Here is a 25,520-nt window from a genome sequence, read left to right as displayed (position 1 = left end):
GGATTGTAAATATCAGGGGGACAGTTCACATTGAAGATGCTGCAGAGCCAGAGAAAAACCACAGAAAGAGGTTCATGAAAGGAGGACGCAGGATGTTGGAGATGCAGCCGAAACAAGATGATATGATCCAAATTAGCGATTTCACATACTTACTTTAAAGTTCTGTGAACTTTTTCATTTGCCTGCTGGAATAAACCACTAATAGTAGTGTTTTTAAATTAATTATTGGATGTTTGACAATAATGGTGCACTTCAAACAAAATAGCACAGCTGAAACCAGCAGGGACTACTTTCCCTGTTTTAATAGGATGCAGAGCTGATGAGTGGTTGGAGACTGCATCGTTAAAAACTGTTGTAAAGCAGACGGGTGCTGACGTGGATCATCTTAAGTGCTTTTTAAAAGCATAAAGTAAAACTTGAGCAGCAGAAAGAAAGAAATGATCTGCAACATCATTTTAGCATCTTTTACTTGTGATGCATTTTCCCCACTTGATGCATTTAAATGCATTTGTATGTATTTAAAGCATCTGATTAACATGCCAGTTTTATTAAACTGAGTTTGGCAGTTTGTTTTGCACAGAATGAGGAATAGTTCAGACATGCTTTTGTTCAGGCACGGTCTTTTTCCGAGTGACTGCTCTGAGAGTGCATTTTCTTTCTCTGTGAATGTTTCTGATCTTTGTCATCTAGAAAGTAAAGCTATTTCAAGTTTGTCAGCAGCTTATAACAAGTGACTGATTACAGCAATCAAGAACCAGGCAACGGGGCATTACATCCTCAACGGCAAAGGAGAGGAGGTCAAGTCCAGAAGCTTCATCGACTTAGGCGTTGAATGGCATTACATCATCGAGGGCGACGTAGAGACTCTGCAGACCGATGGCCCTCTGCACGACCCCGTGGTGGTGCTGGTAATAACACTTCCTTATCTATCGCACTCATATATGAATTCATTCAGAAAGCTATTTACTTGATAATGAGCATTAAAACAGTTCATCCCTCCTGCCCAAGTCTCCCAAAATCCCTTTTATCACTTATTTTCTATGGATATCTGTTAGATTTTAATTAATGAAAATCATTAGCGTTATTTAAATGCACCATATGAGAATGTCTCCAAAGGAAGAGGCTTATCCCTAAGATAAAATACTACTTGAGATAAATTTGAACGAGTCCGTCCCTTCAGTTGTTTTAGACACATTTGCATTTGCTGGGAAGATGTTAAAATGTGTACAGTATTAAGCTGCTTCTTTTATCACTGCGCCTCTCTGTGAGCACGAGGGCAAACAGACGCAGTGAAACTGAGATCAGAGCGTAGAGCATGGCTATTCAACTACGAAGTTAGTTGGGCCAGATTTTCAAACCGAGGAATTTATCTGGGCCAGATATTTTTTTGCAGCCAGTAAGCAGCAGATCATGATCAATTTCAAACCCACACAAGTAATTTTTTTTATTCCTTTTCCCCTGTAAATCTGCTGACCTCACAAATGCACACCAAAAGGTCCATTAAAAAAAAAGGGAGCTATAACTAACTATTTTTTGCACATTTGAAATAATAATAATAATAATAACAAAAAAACATTTTGATAATTCCCTTTCAAATTAAAATAAATATTTCGCTGACCACTCACTTTTCCTGCCATGGATGGAGCCCCATCCGTCACAAGTACACAGACACGCTTCATATACAGAGCATTTTCCTCAAAAAGAGCTGAAATCTTCTCAAACATTATTTCGCCAGCTGTGTGTCCCTCTAACGGTAGTAAGCCGTGAGCTGTGATCTCCTGCTATAGACATTACATCAGTTTTCTTCAGGTCCTCTAACAGCATTTCAAACTTCAACTCTACGAATATTTGAACTGTCCTACAGGGGTACGTTTTTAATAGCAGATGTCACACTTTAATTTTTTCATCACTTTTCACCGCATCCACCACGTATGCAGTATTTCACCGTTTCAGAATCTGTGAAAGGCCTTTTCTTCTTGAAGAAGAAGCAAACACGAAGGGAAGCTGCTGCAGCTGTCTCTTGGGCTGTACAGGACCCTCACCATGGTAGTACAACTCCGGTTGTAAGATTATTAAACTCGGTAAAATGAATTAGTATTTGTCAGTCCAGGCAGGGTTAAACCGACAGTTTTCATTGTCAATTTTGCGCGTTTGGAGAGAGAAAGACGTGCTGTTGTCGCATCATATATTACGATGATTGTTTAATATGTTTACATCACGGTGCATTGTGGGTTAAATATTGCTAGGCTACTAGGAGTGTTGCATTCACAGTCTACACTACGCTGTAGGAATTTTTAATTTTTTAAAAATTAATTTAATAGCGCAAATTTAATTAATGAATTAATTTTTTGCGTTTTCTCTGTGTTTCTGCCAGGACCACAGGCAGGGCGTAGAGACATCGGCATGACTGTGAAAAACAACAAGACCTAGCCGAGGCTGTCATGGTGCACCAAAACGAAACGAGTTATCGTTGTTTTCGTCCCCAGAGTTAAATTTAAATGACTTTTTACAGTAACTTTGGACCTTCCAGTGTTACCGTGATGTTACCTGATCAGAAAAATAAGTTAACAGGAGTTTTGTGCGATCAAACACTCCACTGTGACTCCTACCAGTATGTGGAGGACACGCACATACTGGTTGCATCACCTCCACCAGCCAGCTCATCTATTTATCCTGGGCTGATAGCTTTAGCTGAACTCAGTGCTACCTAGCACCAGCAGATGCACTCGGTTTCACCAGACACAGTTTGCAGTTCACTCTGCTGTCGAGCTGACGCTAGCACAGAGCTATCTGCCAAGAAACACAAGAACAACAGAAAATAATGCATTTGGTTGTTTGTTTGTTGTTGCTGTCTTCATGTGAATAAAAGGAAGTTGGAAATAGCAGAAAAAGTTATTACTCAAAATGCAAAAATTACACTTTTGTTTGCAAAGTAGTCTGAGTACTACTAGTTTAGTAAAGTAGCAATTGTATTTTGTAGCTCCTAACCTCAACAGGTGCAATGATACTAAAGAGGGCTTTAAAAGAGGACAGTTATTATTCAGGTTTAGACAGTTTTGAAAATCGTGGGTACAGTATGAGTAAAGCTCTCGTGTAAATCATTTAAAACCAGCGGCAAAATCTTCTAATCAAAACCAAAACTAACAGGCAGCTGATTCACAGCACATGTTTGTGGTCATATGATCGTTTTCCTTGGAGCAGCTCTCTGGACTTGTGGATTTCTCCTGCTGAGCAGTGAGTGAGTTACTGTGAGGTGCATCAATCAAACCTGGTAGAGATCAAAGAAAACGTGAACTTGACTAAATCTGCCAGTGAAGGAAAGACCTGACCTCCATCATTTGGTTTACTCTCAGCCAAATACAACATGACTGAAACTTGGTTATTAAACTTGAACGACTCCACGATGTGAGGTTTGTAGTGTCGTATTGGTTCGTCTGCTGCTCAGGCAATCCATGATTATTATGTGATTGAGAGAACAAATTATAAGGATCTGTCACATGAAATGATTCATTTGGAGACATTTTTAGAACATCAGGACTCAACGGAGAGAAACCAGTGACTGCAGAAAATGCAGGCGATCTCACCCCCCCAAAAAAAGTGAAGCCAAACCATCTCTATCGCCCCCCGGTGTCTGACTGCAGTATAAGTCATAACCCTGCCCCCTCCCTGTTAGCGGACAGGACAGGGGTCAACCTGAAACAAAAAGTCTCCACAAATACATTTTTCTCCCAAAGATTCTTTCTGCCATTATTAACAGTTCTCGTCACTCTGGGTTGGGTTTGAGGGGTCACCTTTGTCATAAGCTTGATTTTAATTGGTAACTCGATGCTTTAAAATTGTGGTGCAGCGTTATTATGACAGCTTTGGCAGCCACTGAGAAGGAGGTTCAGCATTTAGTCTCCAAAACCATGACCGACTGAGGCATCCACACACTTTTGCTTTTATCCAATCATTGGTCCAAACACCATGCTTTCTAACACATATATATATATATATATATATATATATATATATATATATATATATATATATATATAAAAATTCCCCACTTGCCCCTGTGGGTGGTTAATCCTTCAAGCTCGGGTCCTCTACCAGAGGCCTGGGAGCTTGAGGGTCCTGCGCAGTATCTTAGCTGTTCCCAGGACTGCGCTCTTCTGGACAGAGATCTCCGATGTTGTTCCCGGGATCTGCTGGAGCCCCTCGCCTAGCTTGGGAGTCACCGCACCTAGTGCTCCGATTACCACGGGGACCACCGTCACCTTCACCCTCCGCATCTTCTTGAGCTCTTCTCTGAGCCCTTGGTACTTCTCAATCTTCTCGTGTTCCTTCTTCCTGATGTTGCTGTCATTCAACCGCTACATCGATCACTACGGCCGTCTTCTTCTGTTTGTCTACCACCACTATGTCCGGTTGGTTAGCCATCACCCTTTTGTCCGTCTGTATCTGGAAGTCCCACAGGATCTTAGCTCGGTCATTCTCCATCACCCTTGGGGGCGTCTCCCATTTTGACCTCGGGACTTCCAGGTTATACTCGGCACAGATGTTCCTGTACACTATGCCGGCCACTTGGTTATGGCGTTCCATGTATGCCTTGCCTGCTAGCATCTTGCACCCTGCTGTTATGTGCTGGATTGTCTCTGGGGCATCTTTACACAGCCTGCACCTGGGGTCTTGCCTGGTGTGATAGACCCCAGCCTCGATGGATCTTGTGCTCAGAGCTTGTTCTTGTGCTGCCATGATTAGTGCCTCTGTGCTATCTTTCAGTCCAGCTTTGTCCAGCCACTGGTAGGATTTCTGGGTATCAGCCACCTCCTCTATCTGCCGGTGGTACATACCGTGCAGGGGCCTGTCCTTCCATGATGGTTCTTCGCCTTCCTCCACTTTCTTGGGTTTCTGCTGCCTGAGGTATTCACTGAGCACTCGGTCAGTTGGGGCCATCTTCGTGATGTATTCTTGGATGTTCGTTGTCTCATCCTGGACTGTGGTGCTGATATTCACCAGTCCCCGGCCCCCTTCCTTCTGCTTAGCGTACAGCCTCAGGGTGCTGGACTTCCATGCAGGGTAAGGAGATTTCTGGTCTTGATGTCAGTGGCTTCTATCTCCTCCTTTGGCCAGCCTATTACCCCAGCAGGGTACCTGATCACGGGCAGGGCGTAGGTGTTGATCTTACCATTCAGCTGACTCCTCAGGACTTGCCTAGTACCTTGTAGCTTTCCTAGCAGCCTCTTCATGGTTCCCATTCGCCTGCGGGATCCCCAGGTACTTGTAGCTGTCCTCTATGTCTGCAATGTTGCCTTCTGGTAGTTCAATCCCTTCAGTTCTGGCTACCTTCCCTCTCTTTGTTACCATCCGACTACACTTCTCCAGCCCAAACGACATTCCGATGTCATTGTTGTATATCCTGGTAGTGTGGATCAGTGAATCGATGTCTCGTTCACTCTTGGCATACAGCTTGATGTCATCCATGTACAAGAGGTGGCTGACAACTGCTAAAATGGTAAATGGCCTGTATTTATATAGCGCTTTACTAGTCCCTAAGGACCCCAAAGCGCTTTACATATCCAGTCATCCACCCATTCACACACACATTCACACACTGGTGATGGCAAACTACATTGTAGCCTCAGCCACCCTGGGGCACACTGACAGAGGCGAGGCTGCCGGACACTGGCGCCACCGGGCCCTCTGACCACCACCAGTAGGCAACGGGTGAAGTGTCTTGCCCAAGGACACAACGACCGAGACTGTCCAAGCCGGGGCTCGGCTTGGAGTTGGCCTCTAGTGTTGTACGCCACATCCCCATTGAGTTCCTGATGAAGGCTCTCAGGGTCCTGTTGATCTTGTACAATTCTAGGCATTCCATTATCCATCTGTGGGGCATTGAGTCATAGGCCTTCTTGTAATCAATCCAGGCAGTGCACAGGTTGGTCAGTCTGGTCCTGCAGTCTCGGCTGACTGCTCGGTCTACCAGTAGCTGGTGTTTTGCACCTCTGGTATTCTTGCCCATCCCTTTCTGTGCCCCGCTCATGTATTGACCCATGTGCCTGTTCATCTTAGCTGCTATGATGCCTGACAGGAGCTTCCACGTGGTGCTGAGGCAGGTTATAGGTCGGTAGTTGGAGGGGACCGACCCCTTCTGGGGGTCTTTGAGGATCAGGACTGTCCGGCCTTCGGTTAGCCATCTGGGTGTCTCTCGTCAACTAGCAGCTGGTTCATTTGTGCTGCCAGGCGCTCGTGGAGTGCAGTCAGCTTCTTCTTTTAGCCTCTAGCCTCCTTCTCCATGGAGGATACTGCCCCTTGTGGCTGTTCAACTTGTAGCCAAGCATCTCACTGATCACTGCTGCCGTATTGTAGATCAGCTTGTTAGTCTTGGTAATCGTGGCTGTAGGTATCATCCGTAGTGCTGCATTAACATCATCTAGCAGACCTTTCTGAGGGTACTTCATGTAATCTTTTAATCTTTTAATCTCCTCCTCCTGTCAGGATTTTAATTTAATCGTAATCTTTTTTTCTTTTCACAGCTTTATTTGGTTGAGAGGCTGGAGCTGTTCAATTGTCAGCTAAAACTAAAGTGAGATAGCGTTCTCTGATAGCGTGGAGGTTACACTTCTGAAAACATATGAATGCAGTCTTCAGTTTTAATATATTCAAACTGTAATAAAGCATAATAAACATACTGTTTCTCTGTGGCAATAAAGGCCTGCAGTTCAATAATGCATTTCCTTGAATAAGCAGATGAAAATATATACAGGAAAATTAGATGGGTTCTCTAAAGTCTGGAGAGTGTAATATCCACAGTTTCATCAGGAAGTGGCTTTTTCACTGGGGCAAATATTTAAAAGGTCTCTTGAAATGAGCCACGAATAGTGAAAAAAATAATTTGTAATGGTACAAATATTCATGTTAGACAAGGACTTACAGCATCTAAGTGGTTCACATTGGTGGTGCACAGTCAGTCATTAATCAAGCTTTAAATACACGACAAATATTGTTATACACCATAGAGCAGGGGTGGGCAACTCCAGGCCCCGAGGGCCGGTGTCCCTGCAGGTTTTAGATGTGTCCTTGAACCAACACAGCTGATTTAAATGGCTAAATTAGCTCCTCAACGTGTCCTGAAGTTCTCCAGAGGCCTGGTAACAAACTAATCATGTGATTCAGGTGTGTTGACCCAAGGTGAGATCTGAAACCTGCAGGACACTGGCCCTCGAGGCCTGGAATTGCCCACCCCTGCCATAGAGTAAAGTTCTTCCCAGTAAAGTTTTTGTGCATGCAGCTTGATGGAAATGCATCAACGTCTCACATTTTAATAAGAGACATATTTTACATAAAATTCATGAAAGCCATTCAGAAGCATTTCCATATTCAGTGCATTCAGTGCACCTTTTTTGACTCTTTAACATCAGATTATTGCATTTATCTGATTATCACCCTGTTATTGAAATACAGCACAATAAGCAGTGTGAATGATCTAGTTTTTACCACAATACTGCAGATATAATCATCAGATGCGCCTTCTCCTTCCCCAGATGCTTTGCCTGTTTTTATGAAAATGCGATGAATATCCAGCAGAATATTTTACATGCAGCTTGTGAGCAAGTAGGAATAATTAGTAATTCTGCTTACACGATAGAATGGACTGACAATGAGCGTTAATACACTTTTACATGTCAGCACTCATGCTTACTGCACACATGTTGCTCCTGTTAGCGGTGCAGCAGGACCACTGTGTTTCACAGACTTCATGTGTGTTTTAGATCCTCAATGCTGCCCCTTGTTTTTGTGTTTGTTTGTTTTTAGGCTTACTGGGTGTTTGCATCTCGTGGTGATTAATCTGAGGTTCATGAAGTCTTCAATTCATCATTCACAAAGGAATACATGCGTCTGTGAGCCAGGGGCCATTGTTTACTCTCTGTTCATTTAGGGTTGTTTTCATCATCCTTAGGATTTTCTTATGTATTTTTAACTCTGATCGTAGAAATAGATACTTGTTCAGCCACCTCCAAATCAACTCCAAGCTGCATGTGATGGCTTTGGTGAAACTTTAAAATTCAAATGCCATGGATACAGTCAGGGTCGTGAGAATTTGGACGTTATTTATTTATAATTTTTCCTCCATAATGGTCTACTAGGCCACGGGGGCCAAACTCCAGTCTTCGAGGGCTGGTGTCCTGAAACTTTTCCATGTTTTCCATGTGTCTCTGCTGCAACACACCTGAATAACATTAGGGCATCGACACGTCTTTGGCCCTCGTACAGTTTTCAGTGAACAGCAAACAAACATAAATTTAATCAACTTCATATCTCATATCTGCTTAATATGAATAACAGGGGAACAGCTTGTTAGGAAGCCTATGAAACTGGTTTTCAGTCAGCTGCTCAAATATTTTAAGCCTCTGGAACTGTGGAGGACTACGTATAAAAATAGCTGTAATTCTGAAACAGTTATTGCAATACTTGATAAACCTGCTAAATTAATGACTATGCCTTAACTGATTTATTTAAATCAACTGTGGTGATTCACAGTAGTGGAATTACAATTCTTTGAATGTGGGTGCTTTTTGTTAAAAGGGTTGTGTGTCATTTGAGTTGGGTTTTTTTTGTTCTTTTTTTGGGGGGGCTATATATTTATGTGTGAATATAATAAATATATAAATGGTAAATGGCCTGTACTTATATTGCGCTTTACTAGTCCCTAAGGACCCCAAAGTGCTTTACATATCCATTCATCCACCCATTCACACACTGGTGATGGCAGCTACATTGTAGCCACAGCCACCCTGGGGCGCACTGACAGAGGCGAGGCTGCCGGACACTGGCGCCACCGGGCCCTCTGACCACCACCAGTAGGCAACGGGTGAAGTGTCTTGCCCAAGGACACAACGACCGAGACTGTCCAAGCCGGGGCTCGAACCGGCAACCTTTCGATTACAAGACGAACTCCCAACTCTTGAGCCACGATCGCCCCAAAGTGGGGGCTCGTCCGGGATATTTGGACATTTTAGTGGAGATTGAATATAAGTTGAGCTAACACTTGGCACTTTGAAATTGAATGCCTAAAGCACCTGGTGACCATGCGAACAACTATTTTCACAACTGTGTGTCTGAGTGACATTAACGAAACAAACCCGTGCACACAGATCAATAGAGAAATGTTTTTTCCAGCATCAGAAAAGGGTAACGCTGACTCTGTCATCCCAAAAGACATGAAGAGATCTGAACTAGTGCATAAAATTGAGTCAGTACCCTGAAGACCAGACTTTAACTGCCTATTAGGACAGTTTTACAGCCAGTCCCACTGCAGCAGGGGACCTGCTCATTCAAAACGCTCCCACAGGCCGAAAAACAGTCAGAGTTACTAATGAGACCATAGCCAGCAGTGAGGAGGAAAAAATGCAAAATTAATAGCTGCTTTACATTCATCACTTATAAACTGGACGTTTAGTAATGATTTTCACTGAGTTTTGACACCTCAGGAAATATCAGTGAAGATGTGGTTAGAGTAATTTCCAGGTTTGTCCAGGGGCAGCCGCACAGGCAGAGACCCCCCCTCTAACATCTGATGTACATCCAGCCGGCTGAAGTATGGGCTGCTGCTGGTAGACTTTCAAGGGGTAAAGAAGAGGAAGTGATGCAGTCATGGCTGACAGGGTGATTTATTTATTTCCCCCTTGTTTCTGTTTATTAGTATCTCATCTAGTCTAAAGTCTCACTTGTATGAGAAGCTTGTTAAAAAACAAAGAAACTACTTTCTATTTTTCTAATCATCGTTTTTCTCTCGTGGACATCAACTCTAATTTCTTGCACGTCACATCGATCGACTTTTCTAAATTGCCACGTCTGGGATATTTGCTGTTTTTCTTCTATGACAGGAAAATAATTAGACAGGCATGTTTGTTCCAAACATACCGAAGAGAACAGATGTGACAGAAGCTGATGAGTTTTCCCAGGAGCAGAACTTTGTCAGAAAAACACGAGAGACGTAGCAGGAACTTTCTCCTGCAAGTTGAAAAAACATGGAGTTTAATCTCGCAGATTTTAAGGACGCGATGTGCAAAGCGTTTAAATATTTCATGCTCTCTCTGAGCACAAGTCAAGGATAAAAACAAATTGGCAAATCTGTTTCTGTCCTTGATTAAGAGACTTAAAAAAAGTGCTTACAAAGTCATTAAGAAAACATCTACATGAGTGTGAAAATGTAAATGCACAAAACCAAAAAATCCACATGTGCTGCAGTTCTGACAGATTATAATGGAAGTGACTGCAAACTGACAACAATAACATCAGCTGTTAGTTTGTGACGGTGTGAACATCGAAGCATCACCACCATCGTCTGTGACCCCAGAAATATGTTTCAGTTGTGTGTCTCTGCAACACATGTTGTCAACTTCATGAAGATAATATTTGCTGATAAGTCGTCTGGGCTTGGATGTGTGTTTCCTTGAACAGGATCGAATGTTTTACTTTTATAAGTCTGTTCCTTAAACATTTAATAAATCCGTCTCAGCGTCAGTGTTTGCAACAATACACAAACAAGTGCAGAGATTGCAGTTCCTACTCGAGTCTGACTCCGAAAGCGAGTCAAACCCCACAGACTCAAAAATAAACATGTAGCCTGTTAGATTAAAAATTACAGTTTGATATTTTCCTGTCATAATTATAAATACTTGAAACTCAACCTAAAGTCTTTATAATGAAGGCCTGCTTTGAGTGGGAGGTGGTTGGATCCTTTAACCTGAACTCGTCTGTGGATGAATCTTCCAAACTTTAATCGTTAGCAGATGTCTTAGCACTGAACCCTCTCATCTACGATCACATCTGATTAACAAAGATGGTGAAATCCAAAATGAACCATTGGCTAACCTCCAGACAGGAGACTTGTATGAGCACAAGAGGAACAGACTCTGAACAACATGCATTTCTTTCCTAGGACCCCTGACATTATCAAATGTTGCCTTGCACCTGTAACAGTTCAGCAAACAATCATCCACTGAGGAAAACACAGTTTAAAGGTTGCCAAGCAAATTAAATAATCATCTGTGGCACATAACAAAGCTTTAAGTCTTAAATGCAAATGTCCCTCTGGTCTGTATACATGCTCGAGTGGTTTCGGCTCCATTTGTGATTCCAGCACTTAAAATGTTACTCTGTGGATTGAAGTCACGGCTCATATCTGTTAATGCGGCAGCACATTAGCTTCTAAACCAAAGCAGAACACAGGGAACAGTGAGGTGTGTGAATCCTCACTGCTGGGTACAGTTAGGAACAAAAGCTGCTGCTGCACTGCAAGCCCGGGCGCTTTTGTTAGGTTTCATTTCCTTTTACACTAAGGTCTAACACGAGGAACGCCTTCTCTTTGCAGTGGCAGTGCAAGAGTCTTCAGGTGTTGCTTGGGCTGAATTGCTAATTGACCACACTTGGTGAGGTGTAAATGGTAAATGGCCTGTATTTGTATAGCGCTTTACTAGTCCCTAAGGACCCCAAAGCACTTTACACATCCAGTCATCCACACATTCACACACTGGTGATGGCAGCTACATTGTAGCCACAGCCACCCTGGGGCGCACTGACAGAGGCGAGGCTGCCGGACACTGGTGCCACCGGGCCCTCTGACCACCACCAGTAGGCAACGGGTGAAGTGTCCCAAGGACACAACGACTGGGACTGTCCAAGCCGGGACTCGAACCGGCAACCTGGTAACCTTCCGATTGCAAGGCAAACTCCCAACACTTGAGCCACGACACTAGTAGCTGCTGGGACTTCGAGTTACCTTAGCCTCTCTGCAACCCCTATTCTCTTTGCAGTGGCAGTTCAAGAGTCTTCAGGTGTTGCTTGGGCTGAATTGCTAATTGACCACACTTGGTGAGGTGTAAATGGTAAATGGCCTGTATTTATATAGCGCTTTACTAGTCCCTAAGGACCCCAAAGCGCTTTACACATCCAGTCATTCACACACTGGTGATGGCAGCTACATTGTAGCCACAGCCACCCTGGGGCGCACTGACACAGGTGAGGACACTGGGGCCCTCTGGCCACCACCAGTAGGCAACGGGTGAAGTATCTTGCCCAAGGACACAACGACCGAGACTGTCTAAGCCGGGGCTCGAACCGGCAACCTTCCGATTACAAGGCGAACTCCCAACTCTTGAGCCACGACACTAGTAGCTGCTGGGACTTCGAGTTACCGCTTTCCAACCAGGACAGGCTTCTAGACTTGTATGACTGAAAGAAAGAAAACAACTGTAGCTCATTTCCTCTTCAGCTGTTTTTCAAACTGCTTTAATGTTAGCGAGTCTTGTAAACGTTCAGATTTTATGGGGTAAAAAAATGAAATAAACACCAAACATTTCATATTTCCTTCTGGCTGCTCCGGCTTTGCAGTCAGCCTGAACTGAAGGGCGCCTGAGTACAAAACAGAAAAGTCTCCTTTTTAAAGAAAGACTCTAAAGTATGTTCAAAAAGTTTAACACTGCATTCTCCTTTGAAAAGACTTCAGTCAGCGAGACTTAAAAGCCAAAAGGTAGATGCTGAAATGTTGAGATTTTCTCCATGTTCCTCCTTTCTGTAGCACAATAATACGACACTCTGTGGTGAAGAGGTGACGATATATAGTCAACTGCTGAATTTCATTTCACTTCAAGGCTACTCTTCATAACTTATATTATTACTCATCTTATTTTTTCTTCATCTTAAGCCTTTCATAGATTTTAAAGAGTTGTTAATTCCACAAATGAAATATTCTTTTTTTTCTGCAAGCCTGTCAGTTTCTTCTTTCACCTTCAAACCTTAAAAATCGTGTCTTTAATATAATTATAAAATCTTAAACTGATCCAGATGAAAAGCTCTGGGACACGAGCAACACTGATGCATCTCAACTTGCCCATGAATTCTCCTCCATTATCTGCCACCCAATCAGGAGCCATGTTTGAGAGAGGGCAATCTTTCTGCATGTTTTGATATTAGACACGGAGGATGATGGTGTAATGGTTTATCTTCCTTTGATTTCTAGATTATACCAAAGGACAATGAGACACGGTCGACTTTGATGTATAAGTACATCATCCATGAAGATTCGGTGCCCATCAACAATAACAATGTCATCCAGGAGGAGACCTATGAGTGGGCTCTGAAGAGCTGGTCTCCCTGTTCCAAGCCGTGTGCTGGAGGTAAACTCAGAAACTACCTTCACTTTTAAAAAATTAATGAAGATGAATAAATACTTTTCATCTAATTATCAAAATTGTATATTGAAGTTTCATATTCAGTCATTCAGTCTATGGGTGTTTGTGATGATCTGCTTTTATCCACATTCTCAAGCTGTGTCTTTGAAGTAAGAAATTATTGACTGAGTGAGCTCATTAAACCAAATATTTTGTCTTCAAACAAGATGATTGACATACATTTGTTATATGCACTTCTAACCACAAAGTCTTTTCATTTGCATGGATACACAGAATATCGAAAAGGTGTTATTGGCAGTACTTACTGTTTCTTAGTGTAGGAAAGATAAGGTTGGTACTTGATATAAGATTGATTTTTGCTACCCTAACCTTTTCTTTTTCTTTTCCCCCAATGGTCAGTAGTCCTAAAAAAAACCTTCATTTATCATTTCTCTACTGTGTTTTTGGTATTATTCATCCCTGTGCACAGAACATTAGCATTTCAAATCTGCAGAATTGGCCAACAAAGATCATTGTGAGCATAAAGTTCACGACTTCATAGCTGCAAATATTTCAAACAAAGAAACATTAATATTTGTCAAATTTTGCATCTTATTATATCTACTTGATATGTGACCTCTGACCTTTAATGTGGGAACAGCATGAAATTTGTAATCCTGCAAAAGAAAATTACACATTTGGAATGGAATGGTTCTTATGCAACACTTTTATACTTGAGTACTTAAAGCACTTTGCACATGAACTGTTACCTGCAGTTCTTTCCCTTTTTGATGTCGACCCAGAAACTTCTCAAAAGCGTTGCATGTGCTTGTGTGTTTTATATATATATATATATATATATTTATATTAGCCTGAATACACCTCTAAGATTTTATGCAGCAGGCTTAAGCTCAATAATTGTCCACAAGCTCGCTGGTATTTAATTTAAAAGTAGACAAAAGCTTTAAGACATATTTTAAACTTAAAGGAAATTAGATATAAAAATGTGACTTGAGTAATTGCATAGGAACTTTGAAGTTTGAAAAGTCAAACCCCAGGAAAAGGATGTAAACTGTCTTTCTAATTAAAACATTGGGTTTTTGGGGGTGGGGGTTTTCTGGACAGGGTTTCAGTACACCAAGTATGGATGTCGGAAAAAGGGAGACACCAAGATGGTTCATCGAGGCTACTGCGACGCCGGCAAGAGGCCCAAACCCATCCGAAGAATGTGTAACCTTCAGGACTGCACACAGCCTCAGTGAGTACAGGCCTCCCCTCATCCTCCAGCTAAAGAAAGGTTTCTGTTAAACTTCTACTCAAGCTGGACCTCTAGGATGAGGAACAGCCAGCATTAAGTCTCAGTCATTCCCAGTGGGACTGACTCCACCAGAGTTGCCACTGATGAACAGAATTTCTAAGTGCAGCTGAGGAGCAGAGAGTATCACAGCCAGTGGTCTCGAGAGCTCATCGGGGCTTTTTGTGGATAATGTGGCCCTCTTGGCTTCATCAAATGAAGACGTCCAGCTGACACTTGAGGGGTTTGCAGCTGAATTTGAAGTGTTTGGGTTGGGAATTAGCACTTCCAGGTCTGAGGCCATGGTTCTCAGATGGAAAAGAGTGGAGTGCAAAATCAGTGTAGGGGATGAATTTCGTCCTCAAGTGCCAGAGTTCAAGTATATCAGGGGCTTGTTGAAGAAATTGACAGTAGGATTGGTCCTGCATCTGCAGCGTTGCAGATGTTTTACTGGTCTGCTGTCAGTCTACATTCTTGCCCTCCATGGCCACGATCTGCAGGTAGCAACCCAAAGAATACCTTTGTGAGCTCAAAAGAGATGTACCCACTGCAGGAGTCAGCTGACGTGGACGCCTCCTAGATGAGGCATTTTGGGCGTGTCCAACTTGGAGGAAGCTGCAGAGCCAGGACACACTTGAGAGGTGTCTTGTGTCTCCTTAAGTTTTCACAGGAGCAGTAGGTAAATGCCTTTGTTAGCATCATTTAAATTTCAATGATCTGTTTTTTATCACTGGACTAGAGTGTGAAAGGAGTGAAAATTAAAGCTTAACAGCCAAAAATCTGCTGTCTTTATCAAGATGTGAGCTCTGGTTCAGACACTTCGTCCTCTTTAGGCACAGAAAATGACTTTGTAGTCTTTACAGGTCAGATATAGGCGACACAGATAGAATGGAGCACCTTTGGAGTGGTTTATGATTGAATTTAACATCATCAGAATTCAACACGGTGACCTTATACAAGTACAGATCGTTTAGCTGATAGATATATATAGATATATAGAGATATATATATATAGATATATTGGCCATTCGATGACTAAATATATTTTTCTTCCATTTAATTTTTTTCATCATATAATCAGAAACATATTATATAGTATCCTATTGTACACACAGATGCACATCATATATGGACTCAGCATGACTCAGTGAGCTCTGCTCTGTTCATCTCTGCAATTTTGCATAATTTGACATCTGCAAAGCCTCAAAAGTCCCAAAATGAGCATCATCAAGTAATCATTATGAAGGATTTTTCAGTCTGCATGTTTATGATTTGGGTTAAAATGAGCTGTGACAGGTTAGAATTAGAAAGATCAGAATTAAAGCAGCAGAGCCCGAGAGGTCCCGACGACACAGCGTTCACAGAAAATCTGAAATTTATAAATTTGTATAATAAATCAGCTGTCTCAGGATATCAGAAAATTAGCTGTTACATTTAGTTTCGTTTTTTTCCACTCCGTGTAAACCGACAAATATTACACTCATTTTATCTTTATTTAACTCCTGTGCTATCATAACCATCACCCCGCTGGTGGCATCATGATAAACGTGTGATGCGAGTTCTTCATTGTGTAGCCAGTTTGCTCAGTAGGACTAGAAATGCTCCGTAGTAACAGTGAAAGGCTTTGGTTTGAGTCGGAAGTGTCACAAAAGAAAACATGAAACAATTCTCAAACACAGATTTGCTCCGGCTAGAAAGTCCAATGAGACGATCCAGTAAATATGTCCAGCCGTCAGCAATAGCAGAGTTATTCAGTGTTGAAGTATTTGCTGGGTTATGCCTGTAGTTACAGCTGTGGCAAGGGGAGCAAGTACTAACAAGCAAAGCAGTGAGTGCAACACTGACAGCTGTCTTTATGTTCACAGGTCTGTGACTTTTGAAGTGTGGTCAACATGGCAGATGGCCCCGCCCCTCCCTGAGCCTGGTTCTGCTGGAGGTTTCTTCCTGTTAAAAGGGAGTTTTTCCTTCCCACTGTCGCCAAAGTGCTGCTCATAGGGGGTCATATGATTGTTGGGTTTTTCTCCGTATGTGTTATTGTAGGGTCGACCTTACAATATAAAACACCTTGAGGTGGCTGTTGTTATGATTTGGCGCTTGAGACTGTCACACTATTAATCAAACTGTGCTTATTTTACAAATCTTGATTTGACATCATGCTGTGATTAATTTGGTGTTTAGTGGTTCAGATACGTGTTCCTGCTTCAGCTGGGAGTGCTCTTCATGTTACACTTCATTCAGTTCACAGGTCGGCTCAGATCTTCAGAGACCAGCCAGAGTTGAAAAGGGTTTCTCAGTGTGCAGTGACCTGTGGGCACGTTTACTCTTCAGTGTGACTGTTAGTTGAGTAATGAGTTGTCAGAAAAGTCACAGCAGTCTGTTGTAAAGACACGTAATCATGTAAGGCAGGGGTGTCCAAACTTTTTGCAAAGAGGGCCAAATTTTATAAAGTGAAGATGCCTGGGGGCCAATGGTTCCTTTTGACTTTTTTTTCATAACAAAGTTACATGAAAATATAATGAAGAACAATTTTAATAGTCACAATTACCTTTATTTTTAAAATAAAAATGTACCTAAATAAAAGACACGCAGGCAAGTATTTACAACTCTAAAGACACAATTCCTCCTTTCATTTATATCTGGAGAGTCAGCCAACATTGAACAAACTGTATAGAATACCCTAAATTTCCATGAGTTTGCAATATCTTTGCCTAATGAACATTTAAACAGGAGTTATAAGTAATGAAAAGTGTTCTGTTATCAATAAAGTTTTTTTTTTTAAGTGAATTTCACCCTTTGACTTTTACAAGTCCTTTCAGGAAGTCAAAGTTTTTCACATCTACTGGAAGATTGCACAACTGAAAGTTCACTTGCCGCAAGAAATAACCACATTTGTAAATTTACACAATATGTACACAACACACTCAACTATGAATTAAGAGCATAACATCAACAGTTAAAACCAAATCTTAAGAGTTTAACAAAATACATTTCCTTTTGTGTATTGCATTAGCGTGCTTTATGCTTTTTACTGTTCAGGAACACATGAGTAATACAGGGATGTCACTCCCGGAGGCCTGCTCTTCATTTGATTCAACCGTGCTAAACCAGAAAGAACTAAAACATGCAAAGCAGCTCTCCAGTACAGAATTTGGGCATCCCTGGACTAATGAGAGGGGTGATACTGAGATCTAGATTTTAATAAAGCAATTAGGTCTGGTTTGAGGGCAGTGGTTGAGATGCGTAAAATATCACGCAAGTGGGAGTCACTCATCCTTGATCTCAATCGGTTCTTGTTTAAGTTCATGACAGAGAATGTTTGCTCACACAAATATGTGGAACCAAATAAGCTCAGCATTTTCTTAGCAAGAGATCGCACTTCAGGAAACCTGTCTTTGTCTAGCTGGCGATAAAAGTCAACAAGAGAAGACTGCCGGTGTTTTCCGCGGCACTCATCGTCACACTGCAGCTCAATGAGCTCCAGCTGAAGCTGCGGAGGAGCATTATCAGGGTCCACGGAGAAGGGAGATGAGAAAAGCAGCATGTCTTTTTCAATAGCTGCAAAGTCCTGAAAGCGTTTATTAAATTCTGCAGAAAGAGACGCGATAGCCGTTGCGTACCTCTTCATTTGGACATTAATGTCCACTGGGAAACTGTCAATAACCTCTTTCAAAGCTGGGAAGTGTGCGGTACAGGGCTCTGTTAGGGACAAGTGTCTTTGGAAAAGTTGCAGTTTGGTTCCAAAGGCCTTGATGTGAGCGTATAGTTGGCTCACCACTGCGTCTTTTCCTTGAAGATTAACATTCAGCGCATTCAGATGCTTCGTAACGTCGACCAAAAAAGCCAGATTTGCCAGCCATACAGGATCAGACAGTTCTTCCATTGGTTGTCCCTTCTCATCTAAAAACTGTCTGATTTCCTCTCTGAGAGAGAAAAATCGCTGTAGTGCAGACCCCCGACTTAGCCACCTCACATCATTGTAATAAATTACGTCACCATATTCAGCCTGGATGTCATGCAGAAACTGCTGAAACTGTCGGTGGTACAGAGCTTTAGAGCGAATACAGTTGATTGTCTTTGCTACTGGTTTCATAACATCATCAAATTTGAGATGTTTGGCACAGAGAGGCTGCTGATGAATGATACAGTGAAGTTTAACAGCGTTACCTGCTTCTTCGCTGACTTTATTGCAGATCAGTGTGGACAATCCGCTTCGCTCACCAGCCATGGCAGGTGCACCATCAGTAATGATCCCAGAAACTTTACTCCATGGTAGTTTCATATCATCAACAGCTTCACAAACAGAAATGAATAAATCCATTCCTCTGGTTTGACCCTTAAGGCTTTTGAGATCCAGCAGCTCCTCTGTCACGTTCATCTTGTCGTCGACTCCTCGTAAATAAATCAGCAGTTGCGCGGTGTCAGATGCATCGGTACTTTCATCGCAGGCTAATGAGAAATAATCAAAATCCACTCCTCTGTCCCGCAGCTGTCTGTGAATGTCTGACGATATATCCTCAACTCTTCGTGCCACAGTGTTGCGTGCCAAGCAAGCATTCAGAAATTCTTGCTTCTTCTCGGGGCAAATGTTCTCCACCATCTTCATGACACAGTCTTTGACAAACGTTCCTTCAGTGAAAGGTTTGCCATGTTTAGCTATTAACATAGCCACTTCGTAGCTGGCTTTCGTGATATTTTCATGTGTCTCACAGGCCCGTGTGAAAAATCGCTGTTGCGAAGCCAGAGCAGCTTGGAGTTGCTTCACTTTTTCAGCGCGCTCACTCCCTGTTAGCTTGTTATATGTTGCAGCATGTTTAGTCTCGTAGTGTCTCCTAATGTTAAAATCCTTAAACAAGGCAACAGTGTCTTTACAAATCAGGCAAACACAATTGCCTCGAATTTCAGTAAAAAAATACTGCAATTCCCAGCGCTCCTGAAAGCGGCGGCCCTCACCATCAACCTTTCTCTTTTTTCGTACAGTCGCCATGGCAGAAATGAGCAGAGAAGGGCGGGCTCGCAGCACAGGTGCATGTAGCAGAAAAAATGTGCAGCCACCATGTGGTGAAAAAAGGAATTACACATTTAAAGCCAGGATTTATTTATTCAGACTTAGAAAGTGAGCCATAAATTATACATAATTAGACTGAAGCTGTGGGCCACATGACGTTGGACATGCCTGATGTAAGGGAAAAGCTCTGCTGCATGTAGCTGTTACGCTGATAAAAGAAGCGCGACTGTGAATGGAAAAGGAAAAGACGTAAGCTTAACGTCTGCTGACCTCTGAAAATGCAAATGAAATCATCCATCCAAATTTCACACTTGCTTTCACAGCTCATCAGCCTGCTTAAGAACTCTGAGATGATGCAGCACAATTTGACTTTACACAGGAAGCTAATGCTACACGTAAGCTTTAAACCTAAACTCAAGAGAAGAGATCATAAAGCTCCTGAGATGTAACGCTGGATGATTCACTCACTGCTGCTTTGGAAACGGATTGAGTGTGATTGACTTCCCTTTGGGGGGGGGAGGGATTTGGCTGCAGCTCAGAGCGGAGCTCCGTTTGAACTAATAGAGCAAATGACTTTCTGTTGTTATTATTTTCTTAGAAAGGAAACATGCCTTGTGTATCTTAATGGAAGAACATACGTTTTTCAGATGTGTAGTGTTTTGATGTCACTGTTGTCTTTAAGAATTTGTTCCAGTGTAGCTGTAGGGATGAAAATAATTATCTGTGATTTTTTTGCTTTCACTCATGGTCCTTAGTAGATGAATGAGCCAGAATTAATTTGACCTTTATCTAATGGAGTATGGCACCATCTACATCATGTTGCTGATGTTCCCGATCTCCAAATAGATGTGACCTTGGATGTTACTGTATTTATGCCCCAGACTTGGCAATTATTAAATGGGGGATAAAAGTGGAGGAGACAGCAAATGGCCTTGGGTGGAGATCCAGGCCGCTGTAGTGAACCTCGCGGCGTAGATCGCCTGCACAACTCGTGAGTTAAACCGGTGCCCTGAGATAATGGCTGTGTTTCATTGAGTGATAAAGTTCTCATTGTGAGGATGGAAGTGCGGTGGGAGCCTCAGTCGCAGATTTCTTAGCTATGAGACTGTGGTTCGCGCTCTCTTTGTACATGCACTTTGTGTAGCTTTCTTTTCATTTGCAGATGTGTTTCCGTTTCAGTCAGGTTTAAGCTCTAACAGCTGTTTGATAAGGGTTACAAGAGTTACAAATGAACCTTAATGCTGTACATTATTATTATTACTAGACAATCACTGCGTTTGAATGTGACACAAAGGGATCTTCAGCAAGTATTTAAAAAGTATGTGATGGATTTGGGCGTGAGGGGTCCTGGTTTCAAGCGCCCACGTATGTTACAACCCACTGAAGTGTTATGTGGGATGGGGTGTAACAAAGTGGAAACAAAAACGTAATAGTTAATGTCAGTGGAACATCATTTAATTTACAATTAAGGCAAAATTAGAATAAAAATAAGACACGGGGAAACTCTAAGCGTCATTGTCTCAGTGACCGAAATAACAAACAAAACACTCCTTTCTAGCTAAAAAAAACTGTAAGAATCTGTAAGAAAACAAAGTACAGAGGCGGAGCTCCCCGTCTAACCACGAAACAGGAGAAAAAGGCTGAAACAAAAATGGCAGAGAAACCCTTCCTGCTTCCACTGTGGACCACTACAATTCCCGTTGTAAAGATACACCTTCAACCAAAAACAACAAACAAAACAAAGTCACACCGAGCTTCACGAGTTGTGCACAGCTACAGTCCACTGCCCGAATCACTGCAGGTGAAAACAGGGAGAATGGCGCGGCATTTGGACGAGCTGCAGCACATCTCATCTGTGGTTAGACCTGAAACACAGGAGGAGAAAGAGCCCTCTCACATGGAGAGAGCCCCTAGAGGTCAGCAACTGTAACAACAGCTACTGTATTTGTAGTCTCACAGAGCTACTAGCATGGCTTTGTAAAAGCAACACACACCAGAGTGCATCGAACCATCTGTGGCCATTTAGGGTTCAGTATCCTGCCCAAGGACACATGACAGACCGAAGGAGCCAGGCATCAAACCACCAGGCTATGCTGGACTTCCTGACCCACAGCCACCTCACTCTCAGTATCGTCTGTTTCTCTGATCTCTGTGCACCCGTCAGTTATTGTCTAATTACTTTGCATTTCAGTGTTTTGGGGCTTTCAGAATCACATTTTAAATCCTTCTCCACATGCAAGCTCCCGAATGAGTTATAACATAAAAGTCCAAATATTCTACCTCAGTAAGTGAGTCTAAATGGGTCTTTGTAGTCTCTCAGGGCTTTCACTCTGTGCTTTTTGTATATTAATGATGTGCGTGGTCATGTTCAGGTACTTGGTCAGACCTTTGAAAAAGAAGGCAAATTACCTAAGTAGCTGGATTTTTTTTCTTTTTCCCATCATTGTTTCACAACGTGTGGCCAAGGTTCTTGTGAATCTTAAGGACGCTCTGATGAAAGAGATGAGAAAAGTCAAAGAGGATGTTTGCTGCACATTAAAGGATAGAAATGCATCGACTCACGACTGATGTGGGATCACGAAGCTGGTTTATTTTCACATTTAGTTTAATCAACGCTCGTCTTACAATTCACGAGAACTTCAATACATACAGTTTTTAATTAAACTCATTCTTCGTGTTCGTTCATGAGATTGTTTGGTGAACTCAAGCTGCTCTGGCACATAGTCAGTGTGTAAAGGAGTTTGATTACTGTGTAATCCACTGAAATCTTGTCACAGTAACTTGCCAGGTTTAGCCTACTGGGATAAACTCTGACATGATGCAGCATAATTTGACCTTAGATGGACATAAATTATACTTTTACTACAAAATTATTGGAAAACCTGCCGAAGCACCGGAGAAAAGATATGAGCACAGAGCGTCGACTTCTTTTCAGTTTGGTTTCTTTTAGAAAAGTTACAGCACTCAAAATAAAAAGTAAAAAATGCAGACAGATTAGTTACCACCAGTGTTGGTCAAGTTACTTGAAAAAAGTAATCAGTAACTAATTACTGATTACTTCCCCCCAAAAGTAATCCCGTTACTTTACTGATTACTTATTTTCAAGAGTAATTAGTTACTTAGTTACTTTTTAAAAACACGATTTACAACCTGAATAGGTGATAAAGTGATAGATCTTTCAGCCCAATTCTACTTTTTCTACATAATCCATCATACAAAATGTAATCAAATGGAAAAGTCTCTTTTTAAAACTTGTTTTATTAGTTTTAATCTTTTAACTTTATGCATCAAGTAAACATTTAATTATCTGCAACATTCTCTGACTGGAAGAAATTAGTTTAACATTTAAACCTATTTTCTGCACATTCCAGCACATAAAATAAAATATTTTGTGTGTTTACACTCAGTCTTTCAAATAGATGCAAGTAAAACACAGCAGAAAATAAAGTCAAAGACTAGCGGTCCTGTTGCTCTATTTTCACCTGTAAAGCAGGAGTGGGGTAGGCGGAGGTTTACCCTGGTGCAGGTGTGCCGCGGTCAGTGGAAGAATCCGTGAGTTTCTCTGTGAGTTTCCCATTACGTCGTAGCTACTCGGTGCTTGTTTGGAAGTTTAGGGGTTTTTTCGCTGTAAAAAGAAGTTTTCTTCCCACGCACAACGGACACTAATGTTTTTGTCACTTTTTATGGAATCAAACTCAAAGTAAGGTCAGTACTTCCACGCTTTAAACGCTGCACGCTCATACTCTCTCTGCACTCGATATATGATCCATTGTTGATCTGCACACAGCTGTTGTCACGAACGTCGCACTCGCTTACGTCACTGTCATGAGACATTCTCACAAAAAAATCACAGTTTTAATAACGCAGTAACGCAGCGTTCCTACGGGAAAGCAACGGTAATCTAATTACCGTTTTTGCAATAGTAATCCCTTACTTTACTCGTTACTTGAAAAAGTAATCGGATTACAAGTAACGCGTTACTGCCCATCTCTGGTTACCACAGACATTAATGACTGAGATCAAATGAATCATTGAAATGGTGCAAAATCACTGAAAAATCATCTCTGACAGGATGAAATGCTCGCAGTCACTTAACCCTTAAAAATGTGCAAAAAAACTCATCTTTCTCTGTTAAATGACTCTTACTGCCTATTGAAACATTATTATGGAGCCTTTTCGTCCTACGTTGAACAGTTTCTTGAGGCATGCAAAAACAGAAAAACCTGCTCATACAGTGCCTTCATAGAGTTTGGGAAATCTTTGAGAAATGAAGTGCATTCAGAGACCTGCTAGTGTATAGATTAGAGCTAATGGAAATCTAATGTAAGAGGATTCATGCCGAATTTTAAATGTCTTTATTGATTGATGTGGAGGCGTCAGCGGCTTTCTGTGCTGATGGCGTCTTTTGTCTGAGGTGTTTGTCTGCGCTCAGGCTTTCTGTTAACAAACATGTCACCTCTGCATACTAATTCTCCGTAGAAACCTTCTCTTCATCGTCAGTGTATCCGAGCCTGCTCCTGGATTCCACGCTTTGTTTATTTATTTATTGCTTCCTTCCGTGAAAACTCGACATAAATCGTTTCCCATTTTTCCTGCCCCTTTTCCTCCGTTCAGAAATCCCTTCCTGTTGTGACAGGCCGCATCTAAAAGTATATTTTTACTCAATTATTTATTCACTGCCGATTGATGTATGTAGCAGGTTTAACCATCAGTCTTTCTAATATCACTCAGGGGAATTTCCACCATCCAAAAAGATGAAATCTGCAATAAATACTGCTCGCCTGATTTTTGACCTCAGAAAATCAATTGTTAGTTTTATTATGAAGCATGTTGGTAATTTTTAAAGTGTGGTCACAGTTGAAGGTATGATTTGATTGGATTTAAGGTAGAACAGCTGGACACTGGTACTGGTCTGTTGTGGTGAGCATAAAGCCACAGCTATTGGTTTAAATGGCTGACCTGCATTCCTACTTTGACATATGACAAATAGCTTCTCCAGAAGTCTAGAGATGGCTTGAGGGAGCTGATCTTCAGAGGAAATGGTTTAAGCAACCAGTAGGAGAGCCTGAAGCAGACGTAGCATACTCTGGAGAGTTTGTGTCCGCTGGCTGGTTTGGGAGCATCTCTCTATCTCAGTGAAGAGTAGATATCATGGCCAAGAAATTAAATTTTCTTTCTGTTTTTATTTCATTGTTTATTTAATTTTTTCATACAGCGTATTATTGGAACTGGTCTCTTTTAAAATCTTCAGTGGCAGTTCCCAGGTGACGTCAGTGATCCTGTGTTGTTTTCCCTGCAGATGGATCTCAGAAGAATGGGAGCACTGTACCAAAACCTGCGGCAGCCTAGGCTTTCAGATCCGAAGCGTTCGCTGCGTGCAGTTCCTGCATGATGGCACGAACCGCTCCATCCACAGCAAATACTGCAGCGGCGAGAAGCCCGAGAGTCGGAGGCCCTGCAACAGAGTGCCGTGTCCTGCCCAGTGGAGGACCGGAGCCTGGTCAGAGGTATCCACTGAATGTATTTGTTCGTCGGGGCGGGGGCCATATTTGTCATATTTTCATGTTTCAGATCTTTAAAAAATATATTATTAAATAAAGGTAATGCAAAAATATACAATATGCAGTCTTTAAATATTCATTTTATTAATTAAAATAAAAACAACCTAACCTACCTGAACCTGTGTGAAAAGTAATCGCCTCCATTTTTGGAAAGTGGAGTTCAAGTTCACGCACAAGTGCAGCAAACTAAACAGCGCATCATTCCTCGATATAAAGAAACAGCTGAGAAACCAACTCACTGACATCTGTCACTGTGGAAAAGGTTTCAAAGACCACTGCTGACCAAAACGAATACAAAAGCTCGAATCACATCTGCCAAAAAACATCTGGATCATCGCGGAGACTTTTGGGAACTGACAAGACAAAAGCAGAAGTGTCTGGAAGGTTGGAGTCTGGTTACATCTGGCTTCAAGCTAACAGTATTTTATCAAAAACAAACAAACATCAGACGTGGTGGTGCGATGGTAGGACCTTAAACCGTTCATGTTTGCAAACCCTCC

The 25,520-nt window shown here is 41.9% G+C and overlaps 1 protein-coding gene across 1 annotated transcript in view; it reads left to right on the top strand.

The window, feature by feature from the left end:
* adamts3 (ADAM metallopeptidase with thrombospondin type 1 motif, 3) overlaps window positions 1-25,520 on the top strand; it is a 170,481-nt gene that overhangs the window by 133,946 nt on the left and 11,015 nt on the right. Inside the window, exons 17-20 of the mRNA XM_087849509.1 lie at window positions 745-908; window positions 13,010-13,166; window positions 14,286-14,418; window positions 24,759-24,966. Coding sequence (XP_087705635.1) covers window positions 745-908; window positions 13,010-13,166; window positions 14,286-14,418; window positions 24,759-24,966 — 662 coding nt within the window. The remainder of the gene's footprint in view (window positions 1-744; window positions 909-13,009; window positions 13,167-14,285; window positions 14,419-24,758; window positions 24,967-25,520) is intronic.

This window comes from Neolamprologus brichardi, chromosome 12, assembly GCF_056152115.1.
Source record: "Neolamprologus brichardi isolate AB-2024 chromosome 12, ASM5615211v1, whole genome shotgun sequence".
NCBI lineage: Eukaryota > Metazoa > Chordata > Actinopteri > Cichliformes > Cichlidae > Neolamprologus > Neolamprologus brichardi.
This window is presented reverse-complemented; position numbering and strand designations above follow the sequence as displayed.